Raw genomic sequence first — 17,611 nt, 5'->3', positions numbered from 1 at the left:
ACCCTCTCTCACCCGCGCTCTCTCTCTCTCCGTACATGTGCTTGCTTTGCCTCTCCCCATCCACACAGTTGTGCTCTTGCTCTACCTGGTGGTACGCTCTCTCTACCCGGGGAATACTTTCTTTCTACCCACAAGTTCGCTCCCCCCGTGTCCTGCGCGCTCTATACCTACCCCCATGTGCATGCTCTTTTTCTCCACTCTGCACTTGATGGCTCTCCCCACGAAGCAAGCTCGCTCGCTCGCTCTCCCATCGCTCATCCGCAGACACCCTTGCGCTCTCTCTCTCCCGTGCGCTCACTCTCATTTTCGTGCACTCCATTGTGGGCGGCATGGTGGCACAGTGGTTAGCACTGCTGCCTCACAGCGCCTGAGACCCGGGTTCAATTCCCGCCTCAGGCGACTGACTGTGTGGAGTTTGCACGTTCTCCCCGTGTCTGCGTGGGTTTCCTCCGGGTGCTCCGGTTTCCTCCCACAGTCCAAAGATGTGCAGGGTCAGGTGAATTGGCCATGCTAAATTGCCCGTAGTGTTAGGTAAGGGGTAAATGTAGGGGTATGGGTTTCGCTTCGGCGGGTCGGTGTGGACTTGTTGGGCCGAAGGGCCTGTTTCCACACTGTAATGTAATCTAATCTAATCTACCTGAACACAAGCGCTCTCTCTCTCCCCCATACTCACCCTCTACCCCGCAAGTGCTCTGTCCTTCTGTGCGCTCTCTCTCCCACACACGATACCTCTATCCTGGTTCATTCTCTCTCTGCCTTCCGCCTGCACTGTCTCTCCATCGTGGGCCCTTTTTCCCTGTACACATGCATCCTCTCTATCCCCCTCGTACGCGCTCTCTGTCTCCGCCCTGTGCATCATCTCTGCCTTTTGTGCTCTTTTCCCCCGCTGATTCTCCCTTTAACCCACGCGCACATTCTCTCCCACGCATGCTCTCTGTCCCCCTCGCGCATGTGTGCAGTCTCGCCATCACAGGGTCTTATTCCCCGTAGGCGCGCACTCTCTCCTCTAAACCGCGTGCAAGCTCTAACTCCCTCGCATGCGCACTCTCTCTCTCTACCCATATAACTGTGCTCTCCCTCTACACCGCGCGTGCTCCGTATCTCCCGCGTACACTCTCACATGTGACCTCTTTACCCGCTGCTGTCTGTCCTGTGCGTGAGCTCGCAACCTGATTGAATCTTTTGAGGGAATGACAAGGATTATTGTTGAGGGAAAGGCTGTGGATGTAGTTTATGTTGAAGTCCGTAAGGCATTTGATAAAATCCCACCTGGCAGATTGGTACAAAAACTAACATAAAATGGGATTCGGGGTGGGCTGGCTTGATCATAGAAGTTAAAAATCGCACATCAGTTTATAGTCCAACAGTTTATTGGGAAGTACAAGCTTTTGGAGTGCTGTTTCTTCATCAGGTAACTTGTGGGGCAGGATCTTGTGGGCGGCACGGTGGCACTGCTGCCTCACAGCGCCAGAGACTCGGGTTCAATTCCTGCAGACACGGGGAGAACGTGCAAACTCCACACAGTCAGTCGCCTGAGGCGGGAATTGAACCCGGGTCTCAAGCGCTGTGAGGCAGCAGTGCTAACCACTGTGCCACCGTGCCGCCCACACGGTGCTGTTTCTTCATCAGGTAACTTGTGGGGCAGGATCATAGGACACTGATCTTTTTACTATAAATTGTAAGTGTCATAAAACTGATGCGATGTATTGAACAAACCTAGGTTAAGTCTTTAATCACTTAGAGTGGGGTTGCAGGTTTTGATTCATAAATATGTAAATCCCAGAACTTCTTTCAAATAACATTCCTGGGATAACTTAAGGTTTTATAAAAAGAAACGGTGACATTTCAGCTCCCACAATGCATTAAAGGTGAGGTAGAGTCTGTCTGTATCCCAACCTTGAGTCAGATTAGTTCTATTTTCAAAGTAGGAATTTATAAAATGTTACATGGACTGACTGTGTGCTTTTTGAACAAAATAGTGTATCTGCAAATGTAAATTCATCCATAGACGTGTGTGGGAGAGAGAGGAGTGAGTGTTTGTGTACATGCCTGAAAAAGTTTGTGCACAAGTGTGAAGGTGTAATGCCTGTGAGAGGGTATGCATGTAGGAGGGTGTGTGTGTCTGTCTGAAAGATAGCCTGTGTATGAGAGAGGGTCTGTTTGAGTGTGATCGTGTGTAGCTATGTGTGAGAGAATGTATAGTGTAGTGGGGTCACCTGTAGTCTGACATGAACCCAAGGTCCCCGTTGAGGCGATCCTCATGGGTACCGAACTTGGCTATCGGCCTCTGCTCGATGACTCTGCATTATTGCATATCCCGAAGATCCGTGGGGGAATGTCCCTTACTGCTGAAGTGTTTCCTGCCTGGGAGGGAACATCTCTGTCCAGTGATTGTCCATTCATCCGTTGTCGTAGCATCTGCTTAGTCTCACCAATGTACCATGCTTTGGAACATCCTTGCTTGCAGTGTATGAGGTAGACAATGTTGGCCAAACCAAATTAGCACCTGCTGTGCACATGGTGGGTGGTGCCCCACATGTAATGGTAGCATCAACCTCAAAACTCTTGCAGTGGTTCCATGATAAGGTTGTATGGTGTCATAGTTAATGTTATCCTGAAGGCTGGACAATTTGCTGCAATCAATGGGCTGCTTAAGATTTGGCAGCTGTTTAAAGGCGAGAAGTGGAGGCGTAGGGAAGATCTTGGCGAGGTACTCATCCTCATCGATAATGTGTTGCAGGCTGCGAAGAACATGATGTAGTTTCTCCGCATGGAGACCAGTAACTAGTGTTGTTCCAGAGGGATCAGTCTTAGGTTCTCTGTTGCTTATAGTATATATAAATGATCTGGAGGAAAATATGGGTGGTTTCATTAGTATGTTTGCAGATGACACAAAGATTGGTGATGCTGTTGATAGCGCTGATGATTGTGAAGGGATACCACAGGATATAGATCGATTGGTGACTTTGGCACAGAAATGGCAGACGGAGTTTAATCCAGACAAATGTGAGGTGATGCATGTTGGAGGAGCAAATTTAGGTGTGAATTACACTGTAACTGGCAGAACCCCAGGAACATTTAATATATAGAAGGATCTGTGTGTGCAGGTCTACAGTTCCCAAAAGTGGCAACATAGTGGCCATTGTGATGAAGAAGGCATATGGCATGCTTGCCTTCATCAGCCGGCGTATGGAGTACAAGAGTTGGCAAACAATGTTGCAGCTATATAAAACCCTTTTTTTTTTTGAGAAGATTAGTAACTCAGGTTGATGTAATTTAGCTTGCTGAGCTTAAAGGTTTGTTTTCAGATGTTTCATTACCATACTAGGTAACATCAGTGAGAGTCAATGGTGAAGCACTGGTGGTATGTCCTGCCTCTCTATTTATAGGTCCTGGTTTCTTAAGGTGGGTGATGTCATTTCCAGTTCTTTCTTTCAAGGGAAGGTAGATAGGGTCTGTGGGATATAGGTAAAGTAGTGTTACTTCTGTAATTATAATTACTTATTCAAGGTAAATGAACTCACACCAGTGTGTAATTGTTTCAACTAAGAGCTGAGTCAACTAGAATGCAAGCTATGTGGAGGAAATACATAATTGTTTTTGTATTAGCTAAAATTGTATGCAAGAATGAAACATGACTGCAAAACAATGGTAGATGTTACAGACAAATAGATAAGGTGCTGTGAGGATGTAGGTTAAGCCAGATATGCTTGCACAAGCAGTAGTTATAAGCATCTGTTTCCCACTTTTACAGAAACACCAGAACCAAACCCCAATTAGAAGGTCATAAGGATCAGTATGGTTGGGGAAAACACAGATGGAGGGAGTAGATAATACCTAACAATGGGCCACAGCAGGATGTGGTCAAACGGCCTTTTGATAAGCATTTTGTCACAGATAAGGCCGGATAAGGCAAGAGATAAACAGGAGTAATGGGTGCCGGTCTTAGAGAAGTGGTGATGTAAACGGGGAGGAGCAATGGGATTAAAAAAAAGGAACCAAATTACATAAATACCGTATATTCGTTGAATTAGATTAGATTAGATTACTTTAGATTAGATTACTTTACAGTGTGGAAACAGGCCCTTTGGCCCAACAAGTCCACACCGACCCGCCGAATCGCAAACCACCCATACCCCTACATTTACCCCTTAGCTAACACTACGGACAATTTAGCATGGCCAATTCACCTGACCTGCACATCTTTGTGACTGTGGGAGGAAACCGGAGCACCCGGAGGAAACCCACGCAGACACGGGGAGAATGTGCAAACTCCACACAGTCAGTCGCCTGAGGCGGGAATTGAACCCGGGTCTCTGGCGCTGTGAGGCAGCAGTGCTAACCACTGTGCCACCGTGCCGCCAAATTCTGTGTGTGTGTGTGTCCCTGCCTTGTAGATAGTAGACAGTGGACATCGCACCCCCCTGCAAGGGTAAAATAAATGACACTACCGATTCAGATCTTGTCTCGGACTGAAATTATTGAAGTGAGTGAGCTTTGTTTCTCACAGGTCTAAATTGATGTGTTTATTCATGGAGTTCTGGTTAGAATGCTATGCCTCTAAGAATTCTTGTGTGTGTCTTTATTTCGCCTGTCCTAGATGTGTGTGTTATCCCAGTCAAAGTAGTATCCTTCTTGTCTGTATGTATCGAAACTAGTGATAGTGAGTCGTGTCTTTTGGTAGCCAGTTGGTGTTCATGTATTAACACGTTTCCTGCTAGTTTGTCCGATGTAGCATTTTTTTACAGTTCTTGCATGGTATCTTGTAAATGACGTTAGTTTTGCTGGTGGTGTCTATTGGATCCTTTTGGTTCATTAGTCGCTGTTTAAGTGTGTTGGTAAGTTTGTTGCCAAGGGGTCTGTGTAGCCTGGAAGTCATTTCTGATATGTCTTTGTGTAATGTGGCTAGAGTTTTTTGTTGCGTTGTCTGCTTGTTTGGGTTTGTTTCTGAGAAATCGGCAGATTGTGTTTATTGGTACACGTTTTTCTTGAAAACCAGATGGATCTAACACACCACGCTTCTATAGATTACCAAAAATATACAAACCAAGGGCCTCCCTCAGACCCATAGTCTCCCTAACTGGTACATCAACTTACAGACTAGCCTAATTCACTCCACCCAAGAATTCCTGAACACCATAAAAGATACTAAGAAAGATGAGGATGAAATAATGGTCTGTTTTGATATTACAGCCCTTTTCACATCAATTAACATTGACCTGACCAAAGAAACACTGGCATCACTACTAGGAAAACCAGGACCATAAACACCAAACAGCACCAACTTCATCAGCAATGATAACATCCTCGAGCTAGTGGACTTGTGCCTCACTACCCACTTCACATTCAATAATAAAACCTACAAACAAGTCAACGGAACATCTATGGGAACACCAATAGCAGGGCTCATAGCAGAAGCAGTAATTCAGAGACTTGAATAAGCTGCCCTCTTGCCTATCCAACCCAAACTTTGGGTCCGCGGCATAGATGACACCTTTGACATCACAAAATGGAACAAATTAGAGGAAGCATACAACACCATCAACAATATCGTGACGGGCATTAAATTCACAAAAGAGAATAGACAACAGACTCCCATTCCTAGATGTGACAGTTGAATGTATAGTTAACGAAGAGCTTCAAACCAGCGTCTACGGAAAAACAACACACACGGACCAAATACTTAACTTCAGAAATAATCATCTCAACACCCACAAACAGAATTACATCAAGACATTATTTCAACGAGCTTCATTACACTGGAGCACCCAAGAAGCACAAAAGGCAGAAGAAAAATATCACTACAACATTTTCAAGAAAAACTGTTACCCAATAAACACAATCAGCCAATTTCTCAGAAACAAACCAAAGCAAGTAGACACAATGCAACAAAAAACTCTAGCCCATATTACCTTACATCAAAGACATATCAGGAACGACTTCCAGACAATCAGAACCCTTGGCATCATGGTAGCCCAGAAACCTACCAACACATTTAAACAGGACTAATGAACCAAAACGATCCATTACATATCACCAGTAAAACTAACATCATCTAAGAACTGTAAAAAAAAAAAAAACCACATCAGACAAACTAGCAGGAAACTTGCCACCAGGATACATAAACACCAACTGGCTACTAAAAGGCACAACCACTATCACTAATTTCCATACATATAGACAAAGAAGGACACCACTTTGACTGGGACAACACACACATCCGAGGACAGGCAAAACAAAGACATGCACGAGAATTCTTAGAGGCATGGTATTCTAACGAAAACTCCTCCAATAAACACACTGATTTAGATCCTATCTACCTTCCCTTGGGGAAAAAAAAACAGAAATGACATCACCCACCTTAAGAAACTAAGACCTAGAAATAGAGAGGCAGGACATAACACCAACACTTGACTAGATACTCTCACTGATGATGTTACCTAGTATGGTGATGAAATGTCTGAAAACAAACCTTCAAGCTCAGCAAGCTAATTTATATAAAACCCTTGTTAGGCTGCATTTGGAGCAATGTATGCTGTTTTGGTTGCCACACTACCAGAAGGATGTGGAAGCTTTGGAGAGTGCAGAGAAGGTTCACGAGGATATTGTCTGGTCTCAAGGGCATTGGCTATGAGGAAAGGTTAAAAAGACTAGTGGCTTAGTGGTTAGCACTGCTGCCTCACAACGGTAGGAACTTAGGTGTGATTCCTGCCTCGTACAACTGTATGGAGTTTGCACGTTCTCCCTGTGTCTTCGTGGGTTTCCTCTGGGTAGTCCGGTTTCCTCCCACAATCCAAAGATGTGCACGTCAGGTGAACTGGCCATGCTAAATTGCCCGTAGTGTTAGGTAAAGGAGTAAATGTACGGGAATTGGTGGGTTACGCTTCGGTGGGTCGGTGTGGACTTGTTGGGCCGAAGGGCCTATTTCCACACTGTAAGTAATCGAATGTAAGTAATCTAATTTATCACAGAGTCCTGCCCACGTCTGTCCTTGGCATGCTGCAATGCTTTAGTGAACCACAGAGCAAACTGGAGGAACATCTCATGCTCAGAAGAGGCACCTTAAACCCTTTTGGACATGCACGAGAATTCTTAGAGGCATGGTATTCTAACGAAAACTCCACCAATAAACACACTGATTTAGATTCTATCTACCTTCCCTTGGAAAAAAAAACAGAAATGACATCACCCACCTTAAGAAACTAAGACCTAGAAATAGAGAGGCAGGACATAACACCAACACTTGACTAAACACTCTCACTGATGATGTTACCTAGTATGGTGACGAAATGTCTGAAAACAAACCTTCAAGCTCAGCGAGCTAATTTATATAAAACCCTTGTTAGGCTGCATTTGGAGCAATGTATGCTGTTTTGGTTGCCACACTACCAGAAGGATGTGGAAGCTTTGGAGAGTGCAGAGAAGGTTCATGAGGATATTGTCTGGTCTCGAGGGCATTGGCTATGAGGAAAGGTTAAAAAGACTAGTGGCTTAGTGGTTAGCACTGCTGCCTCACTACGGTAGGAACTTAGGTGTGATTCCTGCCTCGTACAACTGTATGGAGTTTGCACGTTCTCCCTGTGTCTTCGTGGGTTTCCTCTGGGTGGTCCGGTTTCCTCCCACAATCCAAAGATGTGCACGTCAGGTGAACTGGCCATGCTAAAATGCCCGTAGTGTTAGGTAAAGGGGTAAATCTACGGGAATTAGTGGGTTACGCTTCGGCGGGTCGGTGTGGACTTGTTGGGCCGAAGGGCCTGTTTCCACACTGTAAGTAATCTAATGTAAGTAATCTAATTTATCACAGAGTCCTGCCCATGTCTGTCCTTGGCATACTGCAATGCTTTACTGAACCACAGAGCAAACTGGAGGAACATCTCATGCTCAGAAGAGGCACCTTACACCCTTTTGGACTTGATATCAAGTTCCACAACTTCAAACTGTGAACCCACTCCCATTCTTTCCTATTTTATTTAGCTTTACTTGTTACATTCTGTGTTACCATGTCCTCTCTCCTCTTCCCCCCCCCCTCCCCCATCCCAGTGGTACTGTCTGTTGTTTCCAGTCTGGCTGTTCGGCACACCATTATTCTGGCATTCTTGCGTTCCGATAAAAAAATCTGAATGTAGAACTGTGCAGCATAGGAATGAGCCCTTTGGCTCACGATGTTGTGCTGAACATGACACCAAATTAAACTAATCCCTTAGGCCTGCCCTTGGTACTCTTCTCTTCATTCCTTGCACATTCATATGCTTATCTAAAAGTTTCTTAAACACTCCTATTGTATATGCCTCCACCACCATTCCTGGCAGCACATTCCACACTCCTACCACTCTGTGGTGTACAAAAAAAACTTGCCCTTCACATCTCCTTTGAACTTTCCCCCTCTCACCTTAAATGCATGCACCCAAGTTTTAGATATTTCAATTCTGGGGAAAAGATTCTGACCGTCAGCCCTTCCATAATTATCAAGTCTCCTTGCAGCCTCTACCACTCCAGAGAAATAACCCTAGCTTTTCTAGCTTCTCCTGATAGCTCATACTCTCTAATCCAGGCAACATCCCAATAAACATCTTCTGCACCCTCTCCAAAGCCTCCACATCCTTCCTGTAATGTGGCAACCAGAATTGAATACCATACTCTAAGTGTGGACTAATCAAAGACTTATAAAGCTGCAACATGACATCCTGACTCTTGTACTCAGTCACCTGACCAATAAAGGCAAGCATGCCATACGCCTTCTCCACCACCCTATCTACTTGTGTGGCCACTTTCAGGGAGCTATGGACTTGAACCGCAAGATCCCTGCCATTAATAGCACACTTTTCCTTAATATTTGATCTCCCAAACTGCAGGACCGCACACTTATCCAGATTAAACTCCACTTGTCATTTCTCTACCCCATCTGCAATTGATCTGTATCCCACTGAATACCTTTTTAACCTTCTACACTCTCCATACCTCCACCAATCTTTGTATCATTCAGCCTGATAAATACCCTTCCAAATACATTCTGCCTTCTATAGGCAAGCAAATTCTGAATCCACATGGCCAAGTCATCATGGGTACCATGCAACTTAACCTTCTGAATGAGCCTACATGAGGGACCTTGTCGAAAGTCTTACTAACATCCATGCAGAAAACATCCCTCATTGATCACTTTCATTACCATATAGAAAATTCAATCAAGTTAGTAAGACATGACCTGCCCTCCATGAAGCCATGCTGTCTGTGCCTAATTAGCCCATTGCTTTTCCAAATGCACGTAAATCCTATCCCTAAGAATTCTTTCCAAAAGCTTCCCAACCACTGTTGTAGGACTCACCAGTCTGTAATTTCCTGGATTATCCCTATTTCCCCTGTTGATTAGAAAAACAACATTAGCTCATTGCCAGTCGTCTGGGAGCTCTCCAGTAGCTGGCGAGGATACAAAGACCTTGTTCAGGGCCCCAGCAATCTCCTGTCTTGCCTCTCTCAATAAACTAGGGTAGATACCATCAGGCTCTATGGACTTATCCACCTTTAATGCTCTCTAAGAAAACCAACACCACTTTTTCTTGATTTCAAAATGCTGTAGCATATTAGAATGCTCCGCAGAAATCTCACTATCCTCCATATCCTTCCTAGTCCCACAAAAGTTCCTGTGTAAAAATTGTAAAATGAATTGAAAACAGTGCGTGGTCCCTTTTAAGAGAATGTGCTTTGGCTGGGCCTGCAAGTTTGCAAGCATTGTGCAGAGAGCTCCAAAATTGAAACAAGTCTATCAAAAGACTTTTCAATTAGTAGTTCCAAGTAGCATTTTACTCAGACAACAGTTTAAATTCAGCGAATTAATTTAAAAATACACTTGTAGATGCAGGACCAATTGAATTTAAAATGGGTTGTTTTTACTTTAAATTCTTACAATTTGTTTAGCTTTCTAATGTGGCATGGGGGGATATATACAACCGGGAATTTTGAAAATCGGCAGACAGCTACCTGCTATTTGAACACAGAGCCAACTGTTATCTGAAGAACAAATATTGGGCTTTTTACAGAAATCTTTAAGCTTTCTAAAACGTTCCATCAAAGGTATCACATTATTTTCAGCTCAAAATCCTCACAGAAGAATCATCAGAAGAAAGACATCTGTGACATCAAATCAGCAGAAGGAAGATTGGAGATAAAGCAGAGAAGACACAGACTGTGCGAACTTGGAGAGATTAAGTTTTAATTTATTCTTATTAATTGGATTTATATAAGTGGGACCTATGTTATTGAAATAGCATATCTATTAAAATGTAGTTCAGTAAGGGAATAGGAAGCAGTTAGAAGAGATTTATTCTGTTTGATAGTAATTATGTTGAATTGTTTACAGTTAGAATTGAATAAATAAATAGCTAGTTGTTAATTGTAGAGTGAGTGAAAGGATTTCATTTCATTTAACCACCTCTTTATAATAGATTGGGAGTTGAGAGGCAGATTATACCCATGTCACAACTTTTTTATTCAGATTATGAGGTGAGGCGATCTTCTCTGGATGTTTCAGTTTTAATTATCAAAGAAGAGTCGACCTCCCCTTCGTAACACTAGTTATCCTCTTGTTTTTAATGTATGTACAGAATATCTTGGGATTCCCTTTAACCCTATCTGCCAAGGTTATTTCATGGCCCCTTCTTGTTCTCCTAATTCCCTGCTTGAGTTCTTTCCTGCTTTCTTTATGTTCCTCATGGGCCCTGTCCAATTTTAGCTTTCTGAACCTTACGTATGCTGTTTTATCCCTTTTGACTAAACTCCCAACCTCCCTTGTTATCCAAGGGTCCCTTACCTTGCCATTCTTATCCTTGCTCCTTACTGGAACATGCCAGTCCTGAACTCTCATCAGCAGGTCTTTAAACAATTCCCACATGTCAAATGTGGACTCATCTGATAACTGTTCCTCCTATTTAACACTCCCTAACTCCTGCTTAATACTAATGTAATTTACCGTCCCCAATTTTATATACTGGCACAGGGTTCTGACTTATCCTTATTCATAGCTATCTTACAATTTGAGTTGTGATCACTGTTTCCAAAATGCTCTGCCACTGAAAGCTCCGTCACTTGGCTGGGTTGATTAATGAATACAAGTTCCAGTATTGCCCCTCTACTTTGACTATCCATATATTGTTTCAAGAAACCCTCTTGGATGTACTTAACAAATTCTGCCCTATCTAAGCCTCTTGCTCTAAGGGAAGCCCAGTTAATATTGGAGAAATTAAAGTCACCCATTATGACAACTCTGTTTTTATGGTATCTTTCCACAATCCGTTTGCTCCTCAATATCTCATTGATTGTTGGGGGGCCCTATACTGTAATCCAATCGGAATGACTGCACACATCTTATTTTTAAGCTTTACCAATATTGCCTCAGTGGATGAGCCTCCAATATGTCCTCTCTGAGTGCAGATGTAACATTCTCCCTGATTAGTAATGCAACTCCTCCACCTGTTTTACCTTCTCTAACTCGTCTAAAACAACGAAACCCTGGAATGTTCAGCAGCCAATCCTGTCTCTCTCTCTCTTAACCAAATCTCTGTAATGGCCAGAACATCATAGTCCTATGTGCTGATCCAGGCTCTAAGCTCATCTGCCTCACTTATAATACTCCCTGTGTTGAAATAAACACACTTCAGCCTATTAGTACTATCATGTTCATTTACCTGTCTCTGCCAGTCTTTATTTTCCTGATTTACTAGTTGTAACATGCACCTTCCCCTCCATCTCTCCAATGGCTGATCTGCTGCTCTTGTTCCCAGCCCCTTGCCACTGTAGTTTGAATCCTCCTGAGCAGCACTAGCAAATCTCCCTGCAAGGATATTGGTATCTCTCCAGTTTAGGTGCAGCTCCTCCCTCTTGTACAAGTCACCTAGAAAAGTGTCCCAATGATCCAAGAACCTGAACTATCAATATCCTTTCTTCCCCAGAACTCCTCCCCTATTCCTGACTATTGTATAAATGCTGCTCCCTTCACACTTAATGTCAGCTCTGATGAAGTCATCTAGATTTGAATTGTTAGCTTGCTTTCTCTCCATGGATGCTGCTTGACCCACTGTGATCTCCAACATTTTTTTGTTTTCTCTGTCAAATTATCAGCCAGCTAACTATATGTAATGAATATAATAGTAATCCATGTAAGCACATCACCCTGAATTTTAAATGTAAGTAAGCCAAAGGAAAAATTCTCAGATTGAGAAAGAGAGAAACAGACAGAAACTGAAAATTTTGGGGATTAAGGCATAGGAGCTAGTAATGTGTTTTAAATAAGATTTACTCTGAGAGATGAAGTCTCCAGAACAAGACTTGAGCAGGAAAGAAAGTAAAGTGCAGATCGAGAGGACTATCTGTACCGAGACCAGTAGTAGTGTAACGTCATAAGTGCAAGGAAAACAGATGTTTGGCGAATGTAAATAGTGACCAAACCAATCTCTAAAGTGATTGTTGGGTATAGTTTATTGAGTCTTCATAAGTCCATCCTTATTCTTAGGGTAATAAATATTTTTACAGTGATGGGATGGTAGTCAGATAACTACTTTGTGTTATTATAGAGGAAAATACCAGAAATCTCCTAGGACTAGAGACCTAAGTGGCAAGGGAGAATGGGGAACTGAAGGAAATTAGTGTTTCTATTAATAACAATGTACTAGAGGAATTAATGGAAATTTAACAGCAGAGTATTTTTTAAATGGTAAGAGGTTGTAAATTGTACATGTACAAAGGAACCTAGGTGTCCTTGTTGATAAATTACTAAAGACTAATGTACAGGTGCAGCAAGACCAAAGCTGAGAACGAAACACTTGGGTATGTGATGGAATAAGTATAAAACGAAGAAATCATCTTTAATAAGTGAAACATCAGTGTCAAGGTAAGAAACAAAAGATGGAAGAAGATTGTTGGGGGACTTGACAGTGTCGATACAGAAAGATTGTTTCCCCTTGTGGAAGAGTCTAGGACTGGAGTACAGAATTTCAGAATAAATTGTTGCCCACTTAAGACAGAGATGAGGGGGAATTTCTTCGGAGAGTTGTGAATCTGTGAGAGTGGAGTTGAGGATTATCAGATCTACCATGATCTCATTGAATGGCCCATTCGATGAGCTGAATGGCCTACTTATGTAGGAACAGATGTCTGAGATGTCAGACCAGTTACATATTCATTAATTGACAGGTGATTCAATATAAATCTGACTATGGGGTATATAATGTGGCTTAACATAGAAAATACAATATTTAGACATTGATGTAATGTGACAATGCATTTTCTGCAGTTGTCCAATTAATTTTGTACAAATGCAAACTAAGTTTTCTTTGTAATTCTCTTCCATCAATTTTCAGATATTTGTTTCCTCAGGTATGCCAACAAATAATAATCCTACTTTACACTCTTGGGAAATCAAGTGTAGATATATTACTCATCTCAGGAGCAGTGAAAAAAGACAGAAAAATTGTTTAAAATAAATATACTGCAGAGTTAAAACTCAGTAAAGTTTGAAGTCTTTTGCCAGCTGTTTGGAAAGTCCAGTCCAGTAAATACTTGTCCAATGATTCAGCTGAAGACTATATCAGGAAAGTGGTCCAAATGGTATATGATTCCATGATAATGAAGAACCAACTTGATTATTTTCTTTACATTCCCTCCTTTGCAGAAAAGAGGAGACCATTTGGTCAGTCCCTGAAGTCAATGCTCACAGCCAGGAGCAAAACAAAAACCGTGTTGTTGTACAATTGGAGCAAAAGAAAAGTTAAACGTATTCAGCATTCATGCAAACTCCAAAAACATATTAATAGCTACCAAATGGAAATACATAGTTAGTCACAAACCCTCCTGTTTTCCACACCTTTGAAAGGAATGAACATACTGTTATGGACAGCATTTAAAGGCATATCATGTAATGAGAAATTAACAGATACTGGAGTGAACCAAAAACGAATTTGCACAATTTATATTTTGAAGTGTAAAGCTTTTTTCTGGATTCTCTTGTCATGTAGGCATACTAAAATAGTATATAGTTTAAAGGAAATAAATGGAACAGTGCTAAATAGCTCATTATGGGTATCATGTAGCTTTTAAATGTTGACTTTTAGTCACAAAGATGAATCTCCTTAAGGCTTTCCCTGCCGCAACACTGTAACTTTGGCCTATTAAAAAAACAGGACTGTCAATAAAAATTCTGCCAAAGTTATGGCAACGAGCTTCAGCCTGAATGACATTCCTGTTGCATGTTTAAACAAAGCCACTATTTCCCCCAATGTGATCCTATTTTGACATTTAGTATGTGTCATGGTTGCCTTATAGTGCATGATATCAAAATTTTAGCTTGCAACATCACCTAGCCCCACTTTGGGAAGCCCTGCATTAGCAAATTAACTAGCAGATAAGTGACCCGGAGTGTACCAGTTGATCAAGAGGTCCACCTCATGTAAAAGCACACGCTAAATAATAGAAACAATGCAGGGGTATACACATCATCATTATATTTTTGTTACAGTATAAATCACTGAAATAAAAGTGCAACTTTGCCTTAAATATAACTTAAGGGCATAGAGCCTTCTCACTCACATCGTCAAATGACTACATGGACATAGTGGAGGTTGTGATAATATAGTAAACTTCCAGTAATTGAGGTATTTTATTTTTGCCAGTTTATCGAGAGTGCCAGTTAAAACAAAGTTTACAGTACATCTAAAGACACTCTTCCACAATTTCCTGGGAAAATAAATCTTTTAGTATGTACATAATCTTGATTTTTGTTAACTGTTGTCACACTAATGTTGGTGTTAATTCAATCCATTAATGCTCACGAGACTGGACTATTTAATTGAAATGCATCATGTAAATGGGGAGCCCTGGCCTGATAGTCCAAGAAATGAACATTGGAAACAGAGAACGTTGATATTCCTGACAGTTTAAGTTTACTAATGAGTAAACAAAGGCTTCTATTTTTGTGTCCTAATTTTAAATGTTCCAGAAGTTTCAACATGTCATAGTAGAGGTTAATGGAGATGTGAAATCGATGTACATGGATTTGTATGTGCATTGATAATTTCTATCTGACAATGGTGTACAACACCACAAAGTTGCTCAATAGCATAGAACAGTCGACTTTTTACTTTTCATTCTATTGTTACACATGAATCCTGACTTTTCAAAGACAAAGCCATGATACACGATAATCCATGTTGAGGTTCAAAGCCAATATTTGAAATTTCATCAGGAGTACATTTCAGGAAGTAAAGGCCAAAGTTGAAAGCAAAGCATATTGTTTGATATTATTGGTTTCTTTTGTAAACAATGACACTATGAATTATATATAAGTCAGAAATAATTTTTGTGAATACCTTTACAATTCAAGTAGTTTAATGAATGATGATTATAATACTGATAATTGTTTTTTTGGAATTAGGCTGTCTGCTATCAGCTTTGACCATGACTACACACCAGACATGTGAATTTCACAGCAAATGCTTAGGCTGTTTCCAATTTATAAAAAACAAATATAACAGGAATTTTTACCTCAAAGTACACACAACTATCATGTTATTGCATGTACACTGTACACTCTTATGCATAATCAAAGTTCTCAAGTAATATATATGACAGAAGTAACATGTTTTGTTCTAACTATAGTTCTTACTTATTTAGTGTGCAACACAATTTCAGAGACTTGCTAGAGTTCATCTCGTCCAGGAGCTGGAAAACAGAAATTTTAGATGAAATGCTAATGACAATAGCAAAATGCTTCACAACCTTCATCATGGGACTAGTATTTTGAATTTTATAAAATACGCGGGTTGCAAGATTACAAAGGGATCTTGATCAATTGGGTCAATGGGCTGAAAATTGGCAGATAGTGTTCAATCTGGATCAATGTGAGGTGTTGCATTTTGGTAAACGAACAAAGGTAGGGCTTATACAATTGATGGTAGGATTTTGAGTAGTGTTGTAGAACAGAGGGACCTGGGAGTTCAGGTACATAATTCTTTGAAGTTTACTTCATATATAGACAGGGTGGTTAAAAATACATTTGGCACACTTGCCTCATTTCTCAGTCCTTTGAGTACAGGAGTTGGGAAGCCATGTTGAGGTTGTACAGGACACTGATGAGGCCTCTTCTGGTGTCCAGCTCTGGTTGCCCAGTTACAGGAAGGATATTATTAAGCTGGAGAGGGTTCAGAAGAGATTTACCAGGATGTTGCCGGGTATGAAAGGTTTGAGCTATAAAGAAAGGCTGGATAGCTAGGAGTTTTTTTTTCACTGGAGCGTAGGAGGTTGAGAGGTGACCTTATAGAAGTTTATAAAATAATGAGGGGTATATGTAGAGTTAATGATAGTTGCCTTTTTCATAGGATAGGGGAATTTCAGGACAAGGGGTGCACATTGTTAAGATGAGGAGAAAGATTTAAAAAAGCATGAGGAGCAAATTTATTTACACAGGGTGGTTTGCCATTTGGAATAAACTTCCTGAGGAAGTAGCGGATGTGGGTACAATTACATTTAAAAGACATTTGGATAAGTACATGAATAGGAAAGATTTGGAGGGCCAGGAGCAGGCAGGTGGGACAAGTTGAGTTTGGGATTACGTTCCGCGTAGACTGGTTGGACCGAAGGGTCTGTTTCTGTGCTTTTTGACTCTGAGTTTTGGTGAGTTACTCTGTTGCATCTTAGATGATGATACACATAGCTGTCACTCTACAATGCTGATGAAGGGAATATTGAATGTGGTATTTGGAATGCCTATCAAACTGGTTACAGTATTTTATCCTGGATGGTATTGAGCTTCTTGAGTGGTGTTAGACCTGCACTGCACCCATCCAGGAAGAATTCCATCAGACTCCTAGCTTGAGCCTTGCTCATGATGACGTGGAGGAGCTGGTGTTGGACAGGGGTGGACAAAGTTAAAACTCACCCAACATCACGTTGTAGTCCAATAGGTTTATTTGGAAGTATTAGCTTTCAGAGGGCTGCTCCTTTGTCAGGTAGCTAGTCTTGATGATGGACAGACTTTGGGGAGGCATAATGATAAAACAAAAACAGAAGTTGCTGGAAAAGTTCAGCAGGTCTGGCAAAATCAGGGAAATCAGAGTAAACATTTCGGGTCTGGTAACCCTTACTGAGAAGGATTCTTTTGGTTTTCATGTTTAATGATGTTGAGTTCTAATGAACTTGTTTAAACAGTGAGCTATGGATATGCTTCCCCCTAATTACATCAATACCTTTAATGTCAGCTGATATCAGTATCTTTAATGATACATTCATTTGGTTTCACACTAATCAGTGCACAAGGCTGCTAAATTAAGAAGATAAATTCAAGGATAGATAGACAAATAGCAGTGTGGCTATTTGACATGTTCCCTTAATGGTCATATGAAAAGATGGTGAGGAATTTATGGAGAAATAGTTTGAGATGGGAACAAGGTTAGAAATTAAAGAATGACTTAGAGAATCATTATGAAGTATTTAAGTAGTTGTAGGGAAAACACATTACTGTACAAAATGTCAATCTCAAAACAACGAGTGAGAGGTTTACAGCACACTTAAATTGTTGCCTTAAACAGTGAGCAGCTAGGGAGGGAATATGCAGAACAAATGAGTTATG

General features: G+C 41.3%; 1 protein-coding gene across 4 annotated transcripts in view; it reads right to left on the bottom strand.

Moving 5' to 3' along the window:
• Nucleotides 1-1,963: 1,963 nt before the first annotated feature.
• uggt2 (UDP-glucose glycoprotein glucosyltransferase 2) overlaps nucleotides 1,964-17,611 on the bottom strand; it is a 386,557-nt gene continuing 370,909 nt past the window's right edge. For 2 of the 4 annotated variants that reach the window (XM_043691459.1, XM_043691456.1), the window contains exon 40: nucleotides 9,767-15,705. In XM_043691459.1, the coding sequence (XP_043547394.1) occupies nucleotides 15,683-15,705 (23 nt within the window). In that variant the 3' untranslated portion in view covers nucleotides 9,767-15,682. Of the gene's footprint in view, nucleotides 2,847-3,436; nucleotides 3,456-9,766; nucleotides 15,706-17,611 lie in introns of those variants that run through there. The other 2 variants (XM_043691457.1, XM_043691458.1) reach the window with 2 other exon arrangements.

This window comes from Chiloscyllium plagiosum, chromosome 6, assembly GCF_004010195.1.
Source record: "Chiloscyllium plagiosum isolate BGI_BamShark_2017 chromosome 6, ASM401019v2, whole genome shotgun sequence".
NCBI classification, from domain to species: Eukaryota; Metazoa; Chordata; class Chondrichthyes; order Orectolobiformes; family Hemiscylliidae; genus Chiloscyllium; species Chiloscyllium plagiosum.
The sequence above is the reverse complement of the archived record's forward strand: the minus strand, read 5'-3'. Positions and strand labels throughout refer to the sequence as shown.